A 24,049-nucleotide genomic window follows, 5' to 3' on the forward strand; every position below is an offset into this window, starting at 1 on the left:
TGGAAAAAATGGCGGTGTTCTTAAACTTTTGACCGGTAGTGTTTACGTAAATATAAATTTGCTGTCAGTCATTTAGTTTTCTCACATTTAAATTTTTCATCATGCTTTTGTTGCTTTCATGAGCATTTCGCTTTGGTGAAGAGAGGTAAACTGACTTGTACAGATGTTAGTAAAATCAGTTCTTCAACGATTTGTCACTTTCGAATCTTTAATTGGTCTGCAATTCCAAAATTATTAAACGTTTCCTCAGTATTCATCAATCAATAATTTACGTGGCTTGTTATGCACTAATTGCTTCCATCAGTATATACACGTGCTAAATTCATTTATAATCTCATATCCCACGAGATTATATATCTCGATTATTTATTTTGCTGTTTTAAAAGCCGATGCATTGGTTTCGAGACATAAACAATGATAATCTGCTTTTGCTGGTCTGATAGCTCAATGCTGATCCCTTATTTTTTGCAATGTATCGTGTTCATGTCACCATATTATCCAGTTGCAGCAAGAATGCTGTGTCCGCCTTTAAGTGATCACTTTGCAGTTGCTAAAACAGGAGACATTTTGCTTGCAGGACTTTTCTCAATTCACGATATTGAAAAAAAAGGTATGATATCATTCAAAGAAAAACCGGATCCTCCTGGATGTACTGGGTGAGTATAAAGTATTCTTCAGGTTAAATTTTTTTGCAGGCAATAGTATTGAAGAATAACAGAAATATTCTAATTATCGATGGAGCTATTGCAACATTATCCAAAAACTGTAGTAAAATATTTTATTTCTCCAGTACTTTTTATTCCGGGGACAACCAAGTTATTTGCATTCATAGGGAAAACAATCGAGCCTTCAAAGTGTTATGATATTGGCAGGGTTAATTGTAATATAAGTTTTGGGTTGGCAGGATGGCCTACAGGTATGTACACCCGCCTCTAAATTGTCTAGCCTGGGTTTGAATCTTGTCCCAGCTATAACCTGTCATCCCGGTGTTTCACAGGCAGAGTGATTCATCAATGTGTGTGCCTCCCTCGGATGGATGTTAAATTGGCACGTCCCATCTGCTGGCATTAGTTGGTGGACTGCATAAAGTTCCTATGGTGTCCTTCGCAAAGACTAGGTGGGCTATCCCTGGCACCATTAATAAAATTTCTGCCTTACCTACTTAGTCGACTGTCAGGTCTCGGCTGCTGGTTCATGAAAGACTTGATTCAAAAACTTCCCTTGGCCAACCCCACAAGAATATGGGAATAATTTGAGCTGTTATGGAGAAGAAGAAGAAGAATAATAAGAATAATAATAAAAAGAAGACGAGGCATTCAGGGGATGCCCGTGGGAATCCCATAGGCAAAGAGATAGAAGAAGCACAATGTTGGAATAATTTGGACCGTTATAGAAGAGGAAGAAGAAGAAGCGGAAGAATATTGTCGTATTAGTTTTCGTTGGATGTGCCTTTTTTAAAATATGGATAATCCCAAATATGAAAGAAGTTATGAAGCATATACTGAGGCAAATTGTGTTCCTTCACATGTGGAATGTGAACGTCACCATAAAAACTGTTGAATGATTTTGGAAATTGATGTCATAACATGAAATATAGGTGCTTTGGCCAATCAAGCACCCCTATGCCAGGTGCTTCCTTCTGCAGGGAAAGTGCCACAACCTGAGCTTGCACCTTCGTGTTCGATCCCAGCTAACAAAACACTTTCACACGTTTTTAAAAGGTCGTAGGCAATTGTTATGAAAACATTATTTTGTAGTTTACGAAAATATTATTAAGACATTTTGTTTTAAAAACATCACAAAGACATTGGAAAACTTTGCATCCATGAAATGTTTTAAAAACATTTCTGCCTTCTTCATATGAATTTATTATATAATGACATTTTAAAATGTTATAAAACCCATGTTATTCAATAATGTCTTAATGATATATTTAAAACCATACAAACAAATGTTTTCACAATGTTTGAAATATTTTTATGATGTTGTCGCAGCATTATTGTGCTTGCTGGGATGTTGCCAACCATCAAACTAATTGCATTCAAACATTTATAACGTGAACTAGCAGAGGTACCTGCACTTTGTGTGGAAGGAATTTAGGGTTTAGAAAAAGCGAGCCAGGTACAATGTATAATTCCAATTAATTAATCACATATAATTTAGCAGGCAATCTTTACCTATATTAAACACAATGTGTATTTGTGTATTTGTCTGACCCCTTCATAAGGACAATTTAAGAAGGGTTTTCTTCAAGGACAATCTTTTACCATGACTGCGTGTTCACTACTGTCTATTTTTCAGGATAAAAAAAAAACTCGAAGAACATTTTCATAACTAATTATGTCTCTTCTATTGGCAATGTAGATGATGACTTGCAACCAGGCATCAACAGCTGTGCAGAGAAACATTTTTGTAAATGACAATAAATACAAGGCATCGGGAGGTGAAATTCGCTGCGCATGATGTGCAACATGCACAGAGTAAAATTAGTGTTTATTTATGTCTGTAGGATGTCTAATAAATAAAGAACATAAAAGTGCACCTGACACTAGGCCGAGGCTTCAGGCTTTGTCATGCTCACGAGGCTGTACCGTCATAATGAAACATCCCAGAAGGTAAAGAAAATATGTTGACATTTGTACATGTAGTGTTTTAAAATAACCCTTCTTGCTATGAAACATCATATCTTCCAGTCTCTGAATGTTTCAAATAAAATAATTCCAACACGTCATTTTTGACGGGCTTTTATACTAGTACTATAATAATAATTTAACGATAAATAACAATATATACAATAATTAATATAAAATAATAGGCAAAACAGGCAATAATACGATGCAATAAGGCAAACTAAACAAATAATGACTACTGCGGTGCCTCTGGATAGACAACATTTCAAGTCTGGTTCTTGAGTGCAGGATTGTGAACTTGGCGATACAGATAAGATGATTTGAAATACTGCCTACCACCGGGTGGCACTACACAACACACATTTACATAGGGATCATTGGGGTCTTCCCCCCCCCCCCACTCTGAACCCCCTACCCTGCACGTTTTAAAATGTTTTCTTTTTAATTTCCATTTGCCAAGAGGATTCCAACGGTGTGCAATATAATAGAGTTACCACCGGTGGGGCCGATTCTATCGATGGACAGATAGACAGACAGAAAGACAAGCCGGTAGGCAGACATTGGTAGTCGCCTACCCAATAGAACCTGACGCGATGGGCCCGTTCGATGGGGAATGACCTGAGGATTAAGCACAAGAAAATTCATGATTCCAGCTTCAAGGGTTAATGCTGCAGATTGTTTTTTCGTTAAAATACCCCCACATTTAGAGGTTTTTTGGCCGTTGCTAGGCAACGGAGGGGTCCATAGCAACGGTTCTTTCTCACACATAACTAGGACATACCATGAACCTACCATACCAGTTTCATGCATTTCTGACTCATAGTCTCTGAGATATAACAAACTTCGTTTTTTTTATTGTTTTCGACCAGGGTTCATTCAAAGTCAATCTTCTCCAACAGTTTTCATAGGATCCGGCTGGAAATTTTTGACAATATGGCTGAATGTACTGCCCACAGTCGCTCGTGGCCCGATTTTTGATTTTCGAAAAAAATTGTTTTATGATTTTTTCAAAAATTTCAAAGTCCCGTTGCTTGGCAATGGTGGTGTCCATAGCAACGGTTCTCATTTGCACACAACCAGGTCATGGTATGAACCTACCAACCAAGTTTCATCGAAATCGCCATTGTTTTAACGGAGCACTGGATCGAACAGAGGGACAGACAAACATATCGACGGAAATACTGCTAATAATATAAGGGAAGAACAAATTTACAAAAATATTTTTTTTGAAAAATTTTTTTTTTCGACTTGATCGACTACCCAACAGACAGAAAGACAGACAGAAAATACAACTTTATACAAATACTAGTGGGGCACCCGTGGGAATCCCATAGGCAAAGACATGTATGACATTTAAACATCTTAAAGGGATTCTTTGCTAAAAATTGCTCAATGCCAAACTAGTATTTTTGAAATATAGACACTTCGCGAAAGTTTTGCAGTTGATTCCTAGTTAAAAGAAACCTCCCAAAATAGAGCATTTAAGTTTATGTCACAATTTAGTACTTTGAGTCAAAACCCAGAAGCGATAGAGCATTTAAGTTTATGTCACAATTTAGTACTTTGAGTCAAAACCCAGAAGCGATCGCAGCTTGGAGAAATCTGCAACTTTGAACTTTTGGTATGACTTCACAAATGCTTAATTCCCTTGGCCATTAACAGCTGCCACCGCTGACACTTTCACCAAACAAAATATGCCAACTTGTTGCGCTCCAGGCTGTACTATGACTGAGAAATCGAATCCAAAATGTACCATGGGGTAAACGGAGCTCAATCAAAGTCTAGTTGTCCGCATTGAAACTGCTCCATGCCTCAGAAAAGTCGGCCCGTATCTGTGAACATCACTTCGATGAGAGGTTTCTGTTTGTTGACCCAAAGTATGTAATAGCACCACATTTGTATCCCAAAATCAAGTTGATCCTGACGGATGATGCATACCTATTCTTCTTTGAGCACACGGCTTGTGCACCACCACGAAAGGTTTCAGAAAAATCGGGAAAGAAAACGACGTAAGGTCGAGGTAGTCATAACATGTGCATACTCCTATACAGTACAGTACGGTATATAAAAGATTGACAGGATGATCTTGCATATTTTGTCCACTAAGTAGTGGCTCATGAAGGAGAAAAGTCAGAGAGAGAAGGCAACGCACGGGCAGTGGGGCAACATGTGAAATCAACAAGGGGATGAATGAACATGAGGAGAGATAAGAGATAAGAGGGAGTGAACCATCGCAACCTGCATTTGATTGGGAGATGTAAAGGGGAGGAAAGGGGAGGAGGAGGAGGAGGATATATTTATCATGCATACAGCTGTTTTTACTACCATTTTTCCCTGCTGAACAGGGGTTAGCTTTTCTTGAGGCAATGTTTTATGGCCAGATGCCCTTCCTGATGTCAACCCTGGTCGCCTCTTGCGACACACAGAGATATGGTACACCTATTCTAACCGAGGCATCCATTGGGACCAGGACACTGGTACTCATTTCGCCAACCTCGGAAGGATGACAGGCTGAGTCAACCCCCTGGTGTTAATTCAGCGGGACGGGGCTTGAACTCAGGACCTTAGGATCCTAAGCCAGCCACCCTAACCACGAAGCCAACACCAGGCTCATATTTATCATGTATGTAAATGATAAATATGTCTTCATTTGCTGTTTCCTTGTCCCACAAATATTGCATTTTTGTTGTTTGTCGTTGATATTGGCATGAGATGGATGTGAGGTTTTCACAAGATCAACAATGTTAATTTATATCAGTTTTGGTTGCCAAGGTGCATTTGCATGGAGCTAATAACATTGATAAATCAGGTTATTTATGGAAAACGTGAGGTGCTCGATGTTTGAAGGTTCTCAATGAATGCCTAAAAGGAAGAAGCTGCATTGACAGAGACAGCAGATGAAATACCTGACCCATCATCACCAGCGTGATGTAGATGACGTCATGATCCAACCAAACACTGGATAAACGTTCTGTTCTTGCAATACATCGTTCAGATAAACTGAATTCATTATTCTTGTCTGTCACATGTAATGACTCGCACCAACACTGAGGTTCCAAAGATGTCGGTAATGGCTAACACAGGTCACACAAGCACCAGTCCGCGGCTTGCCCAATTCTAGCTTTGAGGTGATTCCTTGGATCGTCGACAGTCTCTGGCTCTGTATCATGATCACCGTTTGAACTTTCCTTATAACCGACAGTCAATTATGTGTCAGAATATTCTGGTTCAAAGGAATAGGGTTGAATTTCACGAGCCATGTAGATGGAGAGATCGAGGTATTGCTTTACATGCATCTGGATCAGGAAATGTCTGACATCAAGCACCGGTGACATAGTGTGTGCTGATTGGTTGATGAACTCCAGGATGGTGACTGACGGAGCTGCCAAAACGGTGGTAAATTTTACGTTATTTTGGGGGAATATCTACCTTGTATGATCGAAATCAGTTATTAATGATCGAAATCGGCATATTTGATTCCTCATACTTCAGATGATAGGAATTTATCATTATCATGGTACCAACAAATTTTCAGTGAAGTATCCCTGTAAGTTAGATATGCCACAGAAAGTCTTCCAAAATGGGTACTGGCAATTCATCAAATCTAGAAATTATGTAATGTACACAATTTATTCACATTTATGAATCCATCATATGTGAATACATGTCCATGCACATGTGAAATACAGTTTGTGCATGAATATCTGAAATGGCTGTGTTTGGAGCTAAGCCGAATTGCAACTTCAGATATTGTCTCGGAAGTTGCGACATTTTCCATCATTACCTTGATAAAGTTGTTGCAGTCGAGCAGGTACGGTAAATAGTCGAGGTAATTGGACTTTTCCCTTGGAGAAACCAAGTTTAAATCCATCCCCTTTCCCTGTTGATTCATTTGTGAAATGTTTCGCAGAACAGTACATGCATGGTGAAGTCATAGGACGGCAATTATGCTTTTCGACAATATTATTAGACACTTCGTCCCATTCATTATGGCTGCTGTTGTAGATGTTTGCTGAGCACGCATTACACTCCATAGTCTTTGTTGCTCACAATCCTGTGCAAGTCTGTGTTGAAGTTGATCAGCAGTCTCATTATTTTTCTTGCTGCATCCTGTGTAAGTCTGTGTTCAATTTCATCAGCAGTCTCATTCTCCTGTATAGTTCTTTGTCTTGCTACATCCTGTGTACGTATATATTGAAGTTGATCAGCCATCTCATTCTCCTGTCTCATTCTTTTTCTTGCTGCATCCTGTTTCATCGCTTGTTGATAAATCATCAGCGACAGTGCAGATAGAAACATGCAACACTAAGGCTCCCAAGCGGGTACCACATGCAAATGTCAAAAGCAGTCACTGGGGCATTTCCGATCAGTGTTGCTTTTTCTTTTCCAAGTTGCATATGTAATCTGTCTCATTATTGTTTTCTTGTGGGTCTTCATAAATTCCTTTCCAGAAATATTCCCTTTATCATGGTAGAGTGGTGCCTTGAGGAGCCTTGATACATTTTGCTTTTGTTTCCGTTGTTTGTGGCAGAATATTTTTGTGTTATTTCCAAACATGTCCCACCTCACCACATCGTTGTTGACTTAAACATAGTTTGTTTGGAATTTTCTTTGCTGTCATTTCTATTTTGAGTTTTTTTCAGCATCAATTATCTCTTGGTCTTGTCTTCGATTTTGCATTTATTTTGGATTCTCTTCTTTAGCTTTTGGTTTCCTCTTGTAAATTGTTGTAATTATCCCCTTTCCTTTCTCAGTGCATTGCTCTCTCTGTGTTTTTAGTCTTTGATTCCATGGTGGTGTTGGGTTTCTGTTCATGGGTCCTAATATATTATTCTTGTGGCATCATTTTACTGTTATTTTTCTTGAATGAACAGAGTTGTTGCAAAGCACACAGTATTGATTTCCTTAAAGCCTTTAAGGAGAATGATTTTGGTAGTGTGTGTTTGTGCATGTGCTCTTGTACATATATACTACCGGGGTGTGCTTACACTTGTGGAAGCATACAAACCATATTTCCCCATTGTTTTGGGTCACTCACCTGTATTTTATTTTTCATTTATTTATATTTTCATTTATGGATGTTTTCCGATGATGCTGTGATTTTTTTTTCCAGTGTATTGGCTTCGATGTCCATCGGAACGTAAAATTTCAGCTTTCTTCGTCACCCGGAAGCTACCGATCTTTAATGTCAGTCAGTGCGTCAGTAGTTAGAAAAAGCATTGCATAAAAAAAAAAAAAAAAAAAAAATATATATATATATATATATATATATATATATATATATATATATATATATATATATATATATATATATATATATATATATATATATATATATACACACATACAGAATATACATACACATACATCTTTCCATATATATGACTAAAACTCTTATCTTGTATAATATATATATATATATATATATATATATATATATATATATATATATATATATATATATATATATATATATATATATATATATATTTTTTTTTCGTTACGGATCTGGAGACCATATGCATTCAAACATACAGATGTCCAAAGAGTCAGTTATTCTGTGAAGTACATGTGAGACAGGTCCCTTCCTTTTGTCTAGTGGGAGAATCAAAGGTGTGCATTGCGATGTTCTTCGAGAGAGATTATTACATCGAATGACCATCCAACGAACCCTCCAACGATCATCCAACAGACCATCCAACAACCAACCACCATGGTACCTTCCAGAGCTTGCAACTCTCGCCTCGCTGGCCACAGCATGCGGGGCAAAAACGTCAAATCCGCCGTTCCTTTGCGCTTCTACAAACGTTCCTTTTCAACGTTGGATCTTCCCATTGATGAGTCCACATGCGCGAAGGGGGGACGGGCCTCGCGGTTTGGCCGAGGCCTGCCAGGAAAGGGCGGACCCCATGAAGACCCTGTCCAATCGGGGCAGACGTTGATGTATGTTCCACCGATCCCCCGCCCCGTTCGGGGAGGTCCATAAAAATACAATGCGATCCTCAGAGTGGAAGTTTTTTGGAGGAGTTGAGTTGGTTGGTGTGCTTCGTGTGGTTTGAGCTGGAGTCTGGGGCGTTCGAGTGGAGTTCTGCATTTGGCTGGCGTTTGTTGGAGTTTTCCTGGGTCCCGTCCGCGACCCTGATCTCTGCCCTGGGACTCCGACTGCTCCGCTCGGGTTCCTCCACAGGCACGAGCCCCACGCGTGTGACTGTTGGCCGAGCCGCACGACCATTAGCAGGTGCCGCACCACGGAGCACACCCTCCCTTCAACGTTCAGGTACCCAAGCGAACTGCGACCCCCAGCTCATCTCCCCCTCTCTGGCTGTGGGGGTCTTTTAATAAATCATCTGAGTGTGTGGTCCCGTCTTGGAAGTAGAAACTGTATGTGTTTTTGAACATTGTAAATTCTTGCTTGTATATTCCGTGATAAGTCTTGCTCTGTGTCTTCTTTATTGAAAAATAAATTACTGTAGAAATGTTCCCAGTTCGTTTCCGTCCTTTCTTTCATTGGTCCAGCATGGTTCGGATCTGGTTTTAGCCGGGTTTTTGTTCCCGTTAATCTGCTCATCATAGCCAGCACGGCTTTGGCAGTTCCGCTCGACTGCACCCGAACCGGAGTTGGCAGTCGGTAGTTGGAACTCCACCGCAGTTGGTCGAGTGACCCGGTTCGAGCAAGACGTGCTGAGGGCGTGGTTCCCCAGTAGTCTAAATCATGAAGTTAATTAGGTAAATTGGATCTCGACAAAAAGACCCTATGCTACGCGGTTGAGATATTGGCGTCCACGGTCAGTAAAGCGACCCTCCGCCTCATGGAATTATCCAGAGCGACGGCCTACAATTCCGGAGAGTCTTGTGGGAGACGACGTAACCTGCCCCACCTCGCGGTCGTTCTCGCCACCGGACCTCCGGGCCGCAATATATATATATATATATATATATATATATATATATATATATATATATATATATATATATATATATATATATATATATATATATATATATATTGTTGTGGTTGACGAAATTCACAAACCACCATTCAGGTCCCTTCGGTGAGATATCTCGGTAAGTATATGTGTAGTTAGGCCCAAACCCGTTGTTTAGAGGGAATAAATGTCATTCATGCGGGCTGCGACTCTTCAGGATAGCCGTTTTTCTTTTACTATCTTTATTTTGGACCAGCCGCCATTATTACCACCACCAACCACAACGCCGCTTAACAACAACCACCAACCACAACGCCGCTTCACAACAACAACAACCACCAACCACAACGCCGCTTCACAACAACAACCACCAACCACAACGCCGCTTCACAACAACAGCCACGACCTTTACCGTCACAACTCGCCACCATCGCATCCACACCATCTCGCGCCACTCGTGGGCGCCGATGCTGGACTCGTGCGGGGCGCGCACCGAGCAGCGTGTTCAGAGACATCACAGACTTTCCGCAGAAAACGGATCAAAAACGACTCGCGCCCACTTTTGTTCCGTCCAATCGGAGAGCGTGGGCAATTTGGCCCCGCCTCTAGGGCGTTGGAGGGCGGTCGCTATATGCAAATTCATGGATCAAAAAGCATTCACGCCCACTTTTCCTCGGGCCAATGGGGAGCCAGCAAGAGAGGTGAAGGGTCGGAGGCAGAGGGTCAAAGGTGAAAGAGCGAAGCCACGGGGCTTATATAAACGGCTGCGTTTGTCAGAAAAAGCAGTTGTGCGGAGTTCAAGAGAGTCGCCGGTGGAGCTGGAAAGAAGTGGGAGAAGTCAAGAGTGAAGAGTTGGGACGAGCCAAGAGAGGAGACGGAGAGGGCGAGTAGACGGAGCTGTGGAGAGGTGACGGCAGCGAAGGCGGACGAGGGGGTGCTCGCGTCGGTGCCGGGAGCTGCACAGGGAGAGGCCAGCAACGCGACCGAGGTGGAGGAGGAGACGCTCACCGCGGGACCCGAGACAGGGTGATATCCTCCTTCCCCCGAGCATCAGCAACCCCCTCCTGTTTCCCCCCCCGCGCTGAGATAGTGCGACAAAGGGGGCCCCTTTCCCACCCCCCACCAGACACTGTCCGCGAGGCCCGCGGAGTTGAGGCGCCACCGCCGCTCCGTGTCTCATCATCAGACGGGTAGGCCCGACACGGTCTCGGCCCCAGGCCCGCCTACCCCCCTCATCCTGGAGGGTGGTTCTCTTTTCTTTTGCTTTGGGAATATGTGTTGTCGGCGCCGTCTGTGAAGTAAAATTGTATGTGTTGCCGTGTGCCCGGTAGTCGGTTAGATCTGCATTGTTGCATTTGCTTTTTGTGTAATATTGCATTGTCTTCTTCTTTTACATGTGCTTTTGGTGGAATTGTATATGTGTGCTTTCCGTTCATCGCGAAATAAATGTGCTCATTGTTGAACTGTTTTCCCGCTTCGCTTCGTCTTTTCCTCTATTGAATCTCCATCTTGCTTCACGTAAAGGGTTGGGCGTGGGCTAAAACGCCCGATAATTAATCGAACCGTCGAGGCCGACGAATAACACCGCTCGGTTATCCCGATAGTACGGAACGGATCGCTTAAAGTGGCCCGTGTCCGAAGTCGACCTGCGGCGAGGTGCGATCGCCCGGTCTACCCTCCGTGTGGGTACTTAGGTCGGTCGAATTTGGCGAGCAACCCTATCCCACACGGGGGCCGATTGGCACGATCGTGGTGAGACCGAAAGGTCCACCCGTGACTAGTTCCCGGCGTTAGTCCGAGAGGGTCACGACTGGATTGTCCGTCCGGTGGGCGACGTGCCGCGATTCGAGTTACGTGGCAGTTCGCACGCCGGCGGGCGCGAATCCGCAACAATATATATATATATATATATATATATATATATATATATATATATATATATATATATATATATATATATATATATATATATGCACACACACACACACACACACACACACACACACACACACACACACACACACACACACACACACACACACACACACACACACACACACACACACACACACACACACACACACACACACACACACACACACACACACTGGCGGGGTGTGCTTTACAGATTGTGTAAGCAAACGAACCGTGCTTCCCCATTGTCTTGGGTTGGTCACCTGCATTTGATTTTTTTTTCATTTATTTATATTTTCATTTATGGATGTTGTCCTACGACTGAATTTTTTTTCCCTGGTGTGTCAGCTTCGATGTCCATTGACACAAAATTTCAGCTTTCTCCATCACCCAAAAGGTACCGATCTTTAATATCAGTCATTGAGTCAGTCTCTCTGTCCGTCCATGAATCAGTGATTGGAAAGAGCTTTATATTAATATGTATAAATACCTTTATATGTATATATATATATATATATATATATATATATATATATATATATATATATATATATATATATATATATATATATATATATATATATATATATATATATAGATAGCCATGCACCGCTTAACGATGGGGGAATGTTCTGAGAAATGAGTCATTAAGCGATTTTGTCATTGTGCGAACATCATGGAGTGTACTTACACAAGCCGAGATGGTATAGCCTACTTCACACCTTGGCTATATGGTATAGCCTATTGCTCCTAGAATGTTACTGAACTGAATACTGCCAGCAATTGTAACACAATGGTAAGTATTTGTTTATTTAAACATAGAAAAGGTACAGTAAAAATATGGTATAAAGATAAAAAAAAAACAGTATAAACAGTATAAAAATGGTACACCTGTTTCAGGCACTTCCCATGAATGGAGCTTTCAGCACTGTAAGTTGCTCTGGGTGAGTCATTGAGTGAGTGGTGAGTGAATGTGAAGGCCGAGGACATTACTGTACACGACTGTCGATTTTATAAACACTGTACACTAAGGCTGCACTCAATTTAGAATTTTGTTTTTTTTTTCTTCAATAATAAATTAACCTGAGCTCACTGTAACTTTTTCACTTTATAAACTGAAATATTTTTTTTTCAAAAAGCTTATGACTCTTGTGATAATCCTAACCCTAAAACACAAACACATTGTACAGCTGTACAAAAATATTTTCTCTTCATTTTTACTTTTTAAACTTTTTTGTTAAAAACGAAGACACAAACACACACATTAGCCTCAGCCTATACATGGTCAGGATAATCAATATCACTGTCTTCCACCTAAAACATCTTGTTCCACTGTTCCACATCCAAGATAGACAGAAGACGCATCAGTTTTACCTTTGTGCTGTTCATGACGGCCATGTGTGTTTTTGTGGCTGCTTACAATCTCCTCTCGCATCGATTCGAGAAAGGTGAATACATGACGTTTGGATTTTATAAATAATCATTGCATCGCTGTTATAATTTACAGATGGAGAAATGAGCACCTGTCAATTGTGTGATATATTTTCGGAACAGTGCGAATGTTTTAACAACATAAAAAGCTTCACTCAAAACTAATTTGTGTTTTAATTTCCACTGGAACAACAACGATTCTTTAATTCAAAGGTAATTTGCTTGTGAAAAGGTAATCGTGCAAAAACCTGGTCAAATAGGGTGAAAATAGGGGTGTTTTAGGATGTTAAGGCCCGGTCACACCTTGACGTTTTAGCCAGCGATGGCAACGTATTAAAATGTATGTAAAACGCTGGCTTGCGTTGAACTTTTGATGTTTTTTTTTAAAGATTCGGATGTATTCATAGCGACTTGGTCTTATGTATAACGCATTGGTAATGGACACAGAACGTTTCGTTGTGTTATAGATAACTTATACCAACGAATGCTGAACCTGTTGTCGGCCTACACAACCGATGCCCAACGATAGTCTAACTTAGGCATAGCGCGTTGCACGCATCGCCGACGATGTCGTGACGTAGCCTATTAAAAGGCTGACGCACAACGATTCGAATCATAACTGCCGTAGAAATGGAAGTGACAACATCGTGGTCACACCTTGGCGATCTTGCCAGCATATGCCGACCGAAGAAAAATGTGTCTCAAACGTTGGGGCACGTCAAATACGGTATGAGTAAGTTTGATATACGTGAGTAGAACGCTAAAGTACGCTATCATACGTCGTAGTAAGTAGAGTATGTCAACAAATTTTAAACATGTTCAAAATTTTACGACGTACTCGGCGTATGACACATGTTCCGCATGCGATGGGGATAAGTTTTACACACGATATGTGGACGCTTACACACGTCCACAAAGGCTACTTATAAGCTACTCATAAGTCGAAACACGTCACGGTAATGCTTTTTTACGCGAAACTTATTTCTAACTTATGTTTGACGTGCTTTGAACCAATTCTTTACGTAGTCCCAACACACATCGACGTATGTAGACGTATTCCAATGACGTCTTCCGGTCGACAAAAAAAAATTAATGTGTTTCTAGCTTACAACTGTCATATAAAGACGTGTTCCCAGCGGTTTTGGGAATTGGTATATAAAAATGCTGCTCATAAAAGGGGAACCCAACAGTGTTTTCAAGTCCTTTTTGAGTCGATGTCCATGTCAGCAGTAACAGTATCAGTATCAGTATCAGTATTAGTATTAGTAATAGTAGTAGTTTGTTCATGTTGGCAGTAGTAGGTGAGTGTGAGGGGGAGGGTGTGGGTTATGATGGATCGTCCTTGCGTCCGCGTGTCCACGGGTAGGAGACATCTTTTCACCATTGTTCGAAGTTCTTCGCGGCTAATTTTTTATGGGGCTTTTTCAACAATGAGCTATAGCTTGTTTTTACGATTTAGGTCCATTCATAACGGGTTGGACAAATGCACAATGAACTAATAATGTGCATAGAGCGCTTTGATTACTTATAGATACGATATACCAACGAATAATTATCGTGAAGCCGGCGTTCACAAACTATGCCCAACGATAGCCTAACTTATCCATATCGTGCGGCAGTTTATCTTTGCCGGTGACGTGGAGTTTGCTATTCATCGGCTGCCACTCAACGATTTAAATGGCTGCATCTCCACCATTGAAAGTAGACGCTTGCGCTCAAAAATTGGATTTTTTTACACTCAACGACTTTTAAACGGTACCACTCAGCGATTTTCATTGTTTACAATGAACGATTTAAATTGCTGTCACTCGCCTTTGATTTTTGACGCTGGCGCTCGTAAATTTTAATCGTTTCTATTGAACGTGCTAAATCGCTCAAACCCCACTATTGAAAGTAGACGCTTGTGCTCAACAATTGGATTTTTTTTAAACGGTACCACTCAGCTATTTTCATTGTTTACAATGAACGATTTAAATTGCTGTCACTCGCCTTTGTTTTTTGACGCTGGCGCTCGGAAATTTTAATCGTTTCTATTGAATGTGCTAAATCGCTCAAACTCCACTATTGAAAGTAGATGCTTGCGCTCAACAATTGGATTTTTTTTACACTAAACGACTTTTAAACGGTACCACTCAGCTATTTTCATTGTTTACAATGAACGATTTAAATTGCTGTCACTCGCCTTTGTTTTTTGAGGCTGGGGTTTGGAAATTTGAAGCGTTTCTTCTGAACGTGTTAAAACGCTCAAACTCGACTATTTTAAGTAGACGCTGCCGATGGACAATTGGAATCATAGCCAAGCTGGACATCGAAGTGTGAACATCCTCGTCATGCCGAAGAAAAGTTTGAAGAATGCTGCAAATAAGTGTCCTGGCCATGGCCGTGGACGCTGACGCAAGGACGATCCATTATACCGACGTCTTTCAGCCGAACTTAAAAGTAACGTCTGTCGATGTGTGGCAACGATCGCGTAACGTGCCAACAACACGTTAATCATAGGTTAGAAATAAGTTTTGGGTACGCTAAACATTGCCTCGGCATGTCTCAACTTATGATCAACTTACAAGTAGCATGTGTTGACATCTGTCAACGATCGCAGACCATGCATACAACTTGTGGCCAGCGTAGCGTAACGTGTGAGTCATACGCCGGCATACGTCGTGAAATTTCAAGCATGAAAAAATTTGAGGACAACCAAAAAGTACAACGTTTAAAGCCAACGTACAACGACGTATGGCAGTGTTTTTCAGCGTGCTCTCAATGTTATCAAAAGTTACCCATAACGTATTCAACATGTGCCAGCGTTTTAGAAAAAAAATTCAAAAATCGGCATACGTTGGCTAAAACGTCAAGGTGTGACCGGGCCTTTATGTCAACATTGGGTCAGTTTGAACGCTGATTTTCTTGAATCCCGATTTAGCGTGACCCCGCTTTTGTCGCGATGACATTTTATGGACCTCAACGATCACGTTATAACGGGGCCACCCTGTAGTTGTTTATTATCATTATCAAGTATTATGTACTGTACATAATTGTATGTGCTATATTGTACTTTTATACGACTGGTAGCGCTACGACGGCTACGACATCACGAGGCGAAAGGAATTTTTCAGCTCCATTATAATCTTATATTATGGGACCACTGTCGTATATGCGGTCCATTGTTGACCGAAACGTCGTAATGCGGTGCATGACTGTATATGTGTATGTATATGTATATATATATATATATATATATATATATATATATATATATATATATATATATATATATATATATATATATATATTGGACGAGCGAGCTGTGCTTACTTACACATTGTGTATGCAAACGAACCGTGTTTCTCCATTGTCTCGAGTCACTCACTTGCATTTGATTTTTCATCAATTTTTTTTTTCATTAATTTATATTTTCATTTACAGATGCTTTCCGATGGCTCTGTGAATTTTTTTGGTGCATCGGCTCCTATGTCCATCGGCACACAAAATTACCGTGCTTTCCCATTTCCCAAATGACCGTGCTTTGGTCATTTGCCTGCATTTTTTTCAATAATTTTTTTTCTTTTGTTTTGCATTACCTCCACCACTGAAAGTGAAGTTGGTTATGTTTTCAACCCCCTCTCTCTGTTTGTTACTTATGAAATCTAAAGATTTCCCGGACCGCTTCTCCCGTGACCCCGCCGTCCTCGCCGCCCATTCTGCCATGTTCTGGCGACTGGATGAGGGATCCCATGTGCCCATTCAGGGCATTTCCGACGAGATGCTGTTGGTGCTGTTAACGTCCGTTGCTTGTCCCCGTATCACGTGGTCCGAGTACCTTGAGCCGTGCAGCACCTTGAGCTGTTTTGTGGCGAATTGTATCAACACATATGAATATTTTTCCCATGTGCGGGAGATGTTGGTGGTTGAGGTGGTGAATTTTTGGTGAGGGAGCAGTGAGCAAGGTGAGATGCCGTTGTAAATTGGCGTGCAGATTTGAATGAAAGGGCGTGCCATGCACGCCGGGCAGCGTCTTCATTCTTGTTGTGATTCACTCATGGGAGGCTGTTCAGGTGTTTGCTATTCATATCATGTGTGTTTGCTTGCTCGCTTGATTTGATTTGTACCATGGATAAAAGGAAAGGGTTGAAAAGGAAAGCAGGATTGAATGGAAGATAGAGATATAATTAGACCTAGCTTTCGACCCACACAATGCACTTTGTCCCGTTAACCCACCAGACATGAGGGGAAGTTCTTAGTGCACGAAGACTAATGAATTACTGCTTGGGGATCACTGCATGTTGGGTGCCTTTGCCTTAGAAAATGTGGTTTTGCAGAACCACAACACACACACACACACACACACACACACACACACACACACACACACACACACACACACACACACACACACACACACACACACACACACACACACACACACACACACACACACACACACACACACACACACACACACACACACACACACACACACACACACACACACACAAGCATTTAAAGGCCATTTTCCCCGCTAAAGCAGGGGTTAGCCTTGCGGGCCCCATGACAATCTTCTCCACTTTACCCTGTTTTCTGCATCTCCCCTTCTTCATCCCCTTGCCCACATTTCCTCTTCCACCACATTTAGCCAAGTTTTTCTCGGTCTTCCCCGTCCTCTACTTCCGACTACACTCATTTCCAACACTCCTCTCACCCAGTCACTTTCATCCTTCCTCAACACATGACCCAACCATCTCAACCTGTTTCTCTTCACAACCTCCATCACAGACTCTATTCCCATCATCTTCTGCAAGTCATCATTTGTCTTCCTCTCTCTCAAGGATACTCCACACATCCACCGAACCATTCGCATTTCCACCCTTTCCAGCCTTTGTTGCTGCTCCATGTTCAGTACCCATGTCTCACTCCCATAAATCATCATACTCCTCACACATGTAGCATACACCTTTCCCTTCAGCTTCAAAGACACTCCCCTCTTTGTCAGCACGCCACTCAGTTCCCGAAACTTCTTCCATGCACATCTCACTCCAGCAACTGTCGAAGAGTCTGATCCACCTTCTCCATTCAGCATGTCTCCGAGATAGCAAAATGTTTTCACCCCTTCCAGCTTCACACCATCTCCAAGATCCAACTCAACAATTCCTTCATCTGCTGCTCCCTCGATGCACACCTTACACTTGAATGTAGCTGCCACACTGGTTAATGACCCTCTCACCCCACTACATTTTCGATGAACCCATTCAGCACACATTGTACACTGAATGGAGTTCACTCCGACACCCTTCCTGCACACAGCACACGGCCACTTCCCAGTCCTTTCCACCTCACCACATGCTTTACCACTTGCCATCACCTTCGTCTTTCCGATATTCACCTTCAAACCTTTTGCCTCCATACATTCCTTCCACTTGTTCATCTTCTCCTTCAGTCCATCCATACTCTCTGCAATCAACACCAGATCATCTGCATACAGCAGCTCCCACGGTAAACCCTCCTTTACCCTCCGAGCCAGCACCTCCATCACAACTACAAATAGAAGTGGACTTAGTACCGACCCCTGGTGCACTCCTACCCTCACCTCAAACTCACCACTGTTCCCATCCTTCGTCCTTACAGCTGTGCGTGCTCTCTCGTACATGGCCATCACTACTCTGATCAACCATTCCTCCACTCCTAACTTCCTCAATGCCCATGCCATTACTTCGCGTGGGACCCTATCAAATGCTTTCTCCAGATCAACAAACCCAAAAAACAACTTCTTCCTCTTCTCCATGTACTTCTCCTGCAACTGCCTTACAATAAAAATTGCATCTGTCGTTCCTCTTCCTGGCATAAATCCAAACTGCATTTCGTCAATCTTTACCTTCTTCCTTATCCTCTTCTCCAACACCCTTTCCAATACCTTCATTCCATGCTTCAATAACTTTATTGCTCTATAGGAGCCACAGTCCAGAGGGTCACTTTTCCCCTTGTACAGAGGGATGAGGGTACTCAGTTCCCAATCCACTGGAATGCGGCCTTCTTTCACCACCAGATTACAGATCTCTGTCATTCTCTTCACACCCCAACTTCCCGCTGCCTTCAACATATCTCCCACAACTCCCGTCGGCCCTCCTGCTTTTCTACTCTTCATTGCTCTTATAGCTTCCTCAACTTCCTTCTCAGTTATCTTCTCTGCTGGTCCTAAAACTGGGTTACTCTCGATGTTTCTATCCCATTCATTTTCTACATTCAACAGCCTTTCCATATATCTCTTCCATCTTCCTTTAATTCCATCTGAATCCATAACAATTTGTCCCACTTCATCCTTCAAGCAACTCACCCCCGTCACATCAAATCTCTCTCTCGCTATCTGCTTTGCAATCCTGCATACCGCTCTCTTACCCTCCTCCGAATCCAAGCGTTCTCCAAACATTTTCCTATGGGCCTCCTGCGCCTTTGCAACCTCTTTCTTTGCAGCCTTCTTGGCTACCTTATAACTTTCATGTGCAGCCTCTTCTTCTACCGTATCCTTTGCCTTTTGCCATTCCTTGAACTTCTTCCTCTTCTCTTCAATCGTCTTTCCAACTTCATCATCCCACCACCATGTTTCCGAGTGCCTCGGTGGTCCTTTTGTTCGTCCACATACCTCACCAACGGCTCCCAATAGACTATCTTTCATTGACATCCAACCACTTTCAAGCTCAACCACATCATCTTCAACCATACTCAGCCTCTCTCTTAATGCTTCCTTCACTGTCACCTCTTTCAACCTCCACACCTTCATCCTCGGTTGGTACTTCACCCGCCGAATTCTCCGCGCACCTTTCACCCTTATATCGCAGACAACCAGGTGGTGCTGCGAAACAGTCTCCTCCCCTGGGATCACCTTTGTGTCCCGGAGGTTTCCCCTATCTCGCTGACGCACCATCAGGTAGTCAATGGTTGTCGTCAACGCACCTGACGTGTATGAAATAAGCTTATTATTCGCTTTCTGGAATTGAGTATTACAGAGCAACAAATCAGCTCCATCAGCAAACTCCAAGATCCTTTCACCTTCTCCATTTCTCACACCATATCCATAACCCCCATGGACTCCCTCAAAACCGTCTGGACTCCTTCCCACATGTCCATTCAAGTCTCCTCCAACCACAACAACTTCCTCATCTTTCACATTTTCCATCAACTTCTCCATCGCACACCAGAACATGTTCTTCTCTTCATTGCTTCGACCGACCTGCGGGGCATATCCCGAGATGACGTTCACCAAGAGATTTCCGATTACAATTCTCACCATCATCAACCTTTCAGTCACTCTAGTCACACTCACTACACTGTCTACAAACTCCTCAGAAAACATTACACCAACACCATGCATGCCTTCCGGGCACCCTTGCCACATAAACTTGTACTTTTGCCCCTGCCTTCCCTTCACCATTCTCACACCACTTCCCTTCCACCGTGTCTCCTGCACACAACATATGTCCACTCTTCTTCTGACCAATGTTTCAACCACTTCTCCAGATCTCCTTGTCATTGTCCCTACATTCCATGTACCAAACCTCAGAAACCGATCTCTACGTGGGGCATCAGACGATTGGTCATCATAAATGGAAAAATTTCCTCCCTTGCTTCGATCGGGTTCCCCACCTTGAGTTTTAACGAGAGGGGGTGAGGACCCCCACGGGGTACTTCGGGCTGTACCCTGCCCATCAGTTGTACTCATCATGGTTTCCTTTTGAGGCGATGTTTTTATGGCCGGATGCCCTTCCTGACGCCAACCCTTTTAGTCGCCTTTTACGACACGCAGGGATACGGTGTACCTATTCTGACTGGGGTACACACCGGGAGAGAACCACAACTATATATATATATATATATATATATATATATATATATATATATATATATATATATATATATATGTATATGTATGTATATATATGTATATGTATGTATATATATATATATATATATATATATATATATATATATATATATATATATATATATATATATATATATATATATATATATATATATATATATATATATATGGATATATATATATATATATATATATATATATATATATATATATATATATATATATATATATATATATATATATATATATATATATGGATATATGTATATATATATATATATACATGGATATATATATATATATATATATATATATATATATATATATATATATATATATATATTTCATGTAAATGTATGGATAAATATATATATATATATATTTTTTTTCTGTCAATGTATGGATATATATATATATATATATATATATATATATATATATATATATATATATATATATATATATATATATATATATATATATATATATTGTTGTGGTTACCAAATTCGCAAACCACCATTCAGGTCCCTTAGGTGAGGTATCTCGGCAAGTATATGTGTAGTTAGGCCCAAACCCGTTGTCTAGTGGGAATACATGTCATTTATGCGTGCTGCGACTCTTCAGGATAGCCGTTCTCTTTTTACTATCTTTAATTTGGACCAACCGCCATGATTACCACCACAATCACAACATCAACCACCAACCACAACGCCGCTTCACCACAACCGCCACGACCTTCACGTCACACCTCGCAACCGTAGCATCGCCACCGTTCTTGCCCCGCTGTGGGTACCGGTGTTGGACTCGTGCAGGGCGCGCGCCGAACAGCGTGTACAAAATCACGGATTTTGTGCTTCAAAAACGGATCAAAAACGACACACGCCCACTTTTTGCCGTCCAATCGGTGAGCGAGGGGCGATTTGGCCCCGCCTCCAGGACGATCGATATATGCAAATTTATGGATCAAAAAGCCTTCACGCCCACTTTTTCTCGGGCCAATGGGGAGCGAGGTGAAAGGTCAAAGGGAGGGGGTCAAAGGCGAAGCTACGGGGGGGATAAAAGGACCGTGTTCGTCAGTCAGAAGAGAAGAGCAGAGTCAGGAGAGTCCAGAGGAAGAGAAGAGCAAAGACGAAAGGAGTCCAAGGGTCGGAGAGTAGGAGAGTAGGAGAGTCCAGAGGCGGAGAGTAGGAGAGTCGGAAACAGAGGGTCAAGACTTCGCGGGCGGTGGAGCTGCTCGTCGTGTGCGTTGGAGTCGGAACGGAGGGGACGGAGCTGTGGAAAGGCGGCGACACCAGACGAGGGGGTGCTCGCGTCGTGCAGGAAGCTACACCCGAGGGAGGCCGACAGCGCGACCTGGCCGAGGTGGAGACGCTCGTCGCGGGATAATAAAGATCCTCTATACCCCGAGCATCAGCAACCCCCTCCTGTTTCCCCCCGCGCTGAGATAGTGCGACCAAGGGGGCCCCTTTCCCACCCCCTACCAGACACTGTCCACGAGGCCCGCGGAGTTGAGGCGCCATCGCCGCTCCGCGTCTCATCACCAGACGGGTAGGCGCGACCCGGTCTCGGCCTCAGGCCCCCTCATCCTTGAGGGTATTCTTTTCCTTGGTTTTGGGTGTGTGTTGTCGGCGCCGTCTGTGAAGTAGAATTGTATAAGTGTTGCCGTGTGCTCGGTAGTCGGTATTAGCTCTGCATTGTGTTTTCGCTTTTACATTTGCTTTTTGTGTAAATTACATTGTGTCTTTTCTGTGTGCTTTTGGTGGAATTGTATATGTGTGCTTCCCGTGTGCCGCGAATAAATGTGCTTTGTGTTGAACTGTTTCCCGCTTCGCTTCGTCATTTCTCCCATTGAATCCTCATCTTGCTTCACGTAAAGGGTTGGTAGTGGGCTGAATACGCCCGATAATTAATCGAACCGTCGAGGTCGATGATAACACCGCTCGGTTATTCTGATAGTACGGAACGGGTCGCTTAAGTGGCCCGTGTCCGAAGTCGACCTGCGGCAGGTGCGACGCCCGGTCTACCTCCGCGTGGGTACTTAGGTAGGTCGAATTTGGCGAGCAACCCTATCCCACGCGGGGGCTGATTGGCTCGATCGCGGTGAGACCGAAAGGTCCACCCGTGACTGGTTCCCGGCGTTAGTCCGAGAGGGTCACGACTGGATTGTCCGTCCGGTGGGCGACGTGTCGCGATTCGAGTTACGTGGCCGTCAGCACGCCGGCGGGCGCGAATACCGCAACACTGGTGTCAGGTCGTGCGATACAAATTCATCGCCCTCCTCGCGGCACTGGTATCGGAGAACAGGAAAACGGGCTCTCCTGTCTCCGGCTAAATTCACGGGAATCGGTCCAGGGGTGAGAGAAGCGACCCCCGATTCCCTCCAAATTACGAGCGAGCGAAATTAACCCTTTAAGAGAAGCAAGATGGCGTCTCAAGGCGAGCGGGAGCCGGGGGTATTAGAAATGGATGTAGAATGTGTAGGATCCATGGTCCAGGATGGAATCCCCGAGCGGGAAATGTTGATTGTGCAGGAACACGGACTCGCCCAACTGAACCCAGAGCCCGAAATGGGTGCGGCAGTGTATGACACCTCCCCCCCCCCCTCTCCACCAAGACCCTTCCCCAACCCCTGCCGAAACGGCTCACTCAAGCGCACCCGACATGGCCCAGCTATGCGCCATGCTGGCGGCAATGACAAATGAAATGAAAAACGAAATGAAAGGCATGAACAAACAAATGATCAAAAAAATGGATGCGAATATGAAAAACGAAATGAAAGACATAAACAAGCAAATGAATGAAGTGAAAACGACGATGGATGCGAATACACAAAAGATGGATGCGAATACACAACAAATGAACAAAAAGATGGATACAAATACAAATGAAGTGAAAACGACGATGGATGCGAATACACAGCAAATGAGGGAAGAAATGAAAGAGTTACGGGGTGAGACGCAGAACATGGGCCGATGCCTGCAGGCGGGCATGAAGGCCGTGACCAGGGAGCTGGGAATGGCGACTCCACGTGTGGGAGCAAACAAGCTGGAAGGGGGTGCAACGGCTGACAGGCCCGCGGTGGAGGCGGGTGAAAAAATAATTCAGGGGGCGTGTTCGGCGAGGGTCGTGACAGAGGAATCGACGGTGACCGAAAGGGAAAAATTAAATGGGGAGACCAAAACGTGTGAGACGAGACACGAGGTGACGACAAAGGAAATAATAATAGTTGAGACAAGGGAGGTAAAGGGTGAAGAGTTGGCAGTGACGGTAGCCGGGAA

At 42.9% G+C, this 24,049-nt stretch overlaps 1 protein-coding gene across 1 annotated transcript in view; it reads left to right on the forward strand.

Moving 5' to 3' along the window:
* The first annotated feature begins 414 nt into the window (after positions 1–414).
* Positions 415–24,049, forward strand: part of LOC147025024 (extracellular calcium-sensing receptor-like) — a 108,413-nt gene continuing 84,778 nt past the window's right edge. Inside the window, exon 1 of the mRNA XM_085887061.1 lies at positions 415–656. Within this exon, the coding sequence (XP_085743187.1) occupies positions 415–656 (242 nt within the window). The remainder of the gene's footprint in view (positions 657–24,049) is intronic.

This window comes from Eptatretus burgeri, chromosome 6 (assembly GCF_056783735.1).
Source record: "Eptatretus burgeri isolate ZD-2024b chromosome 6, Ebu_testis_v1, whole genome shotgun sequence".
In the NCBI taxonomy this organism is placed as follows: Eukaryota; Metazoa; Chordata; class Myxini; order Myxiniformes; family Myxinidae; genus Eptatretus; species Eptatretus burgeri.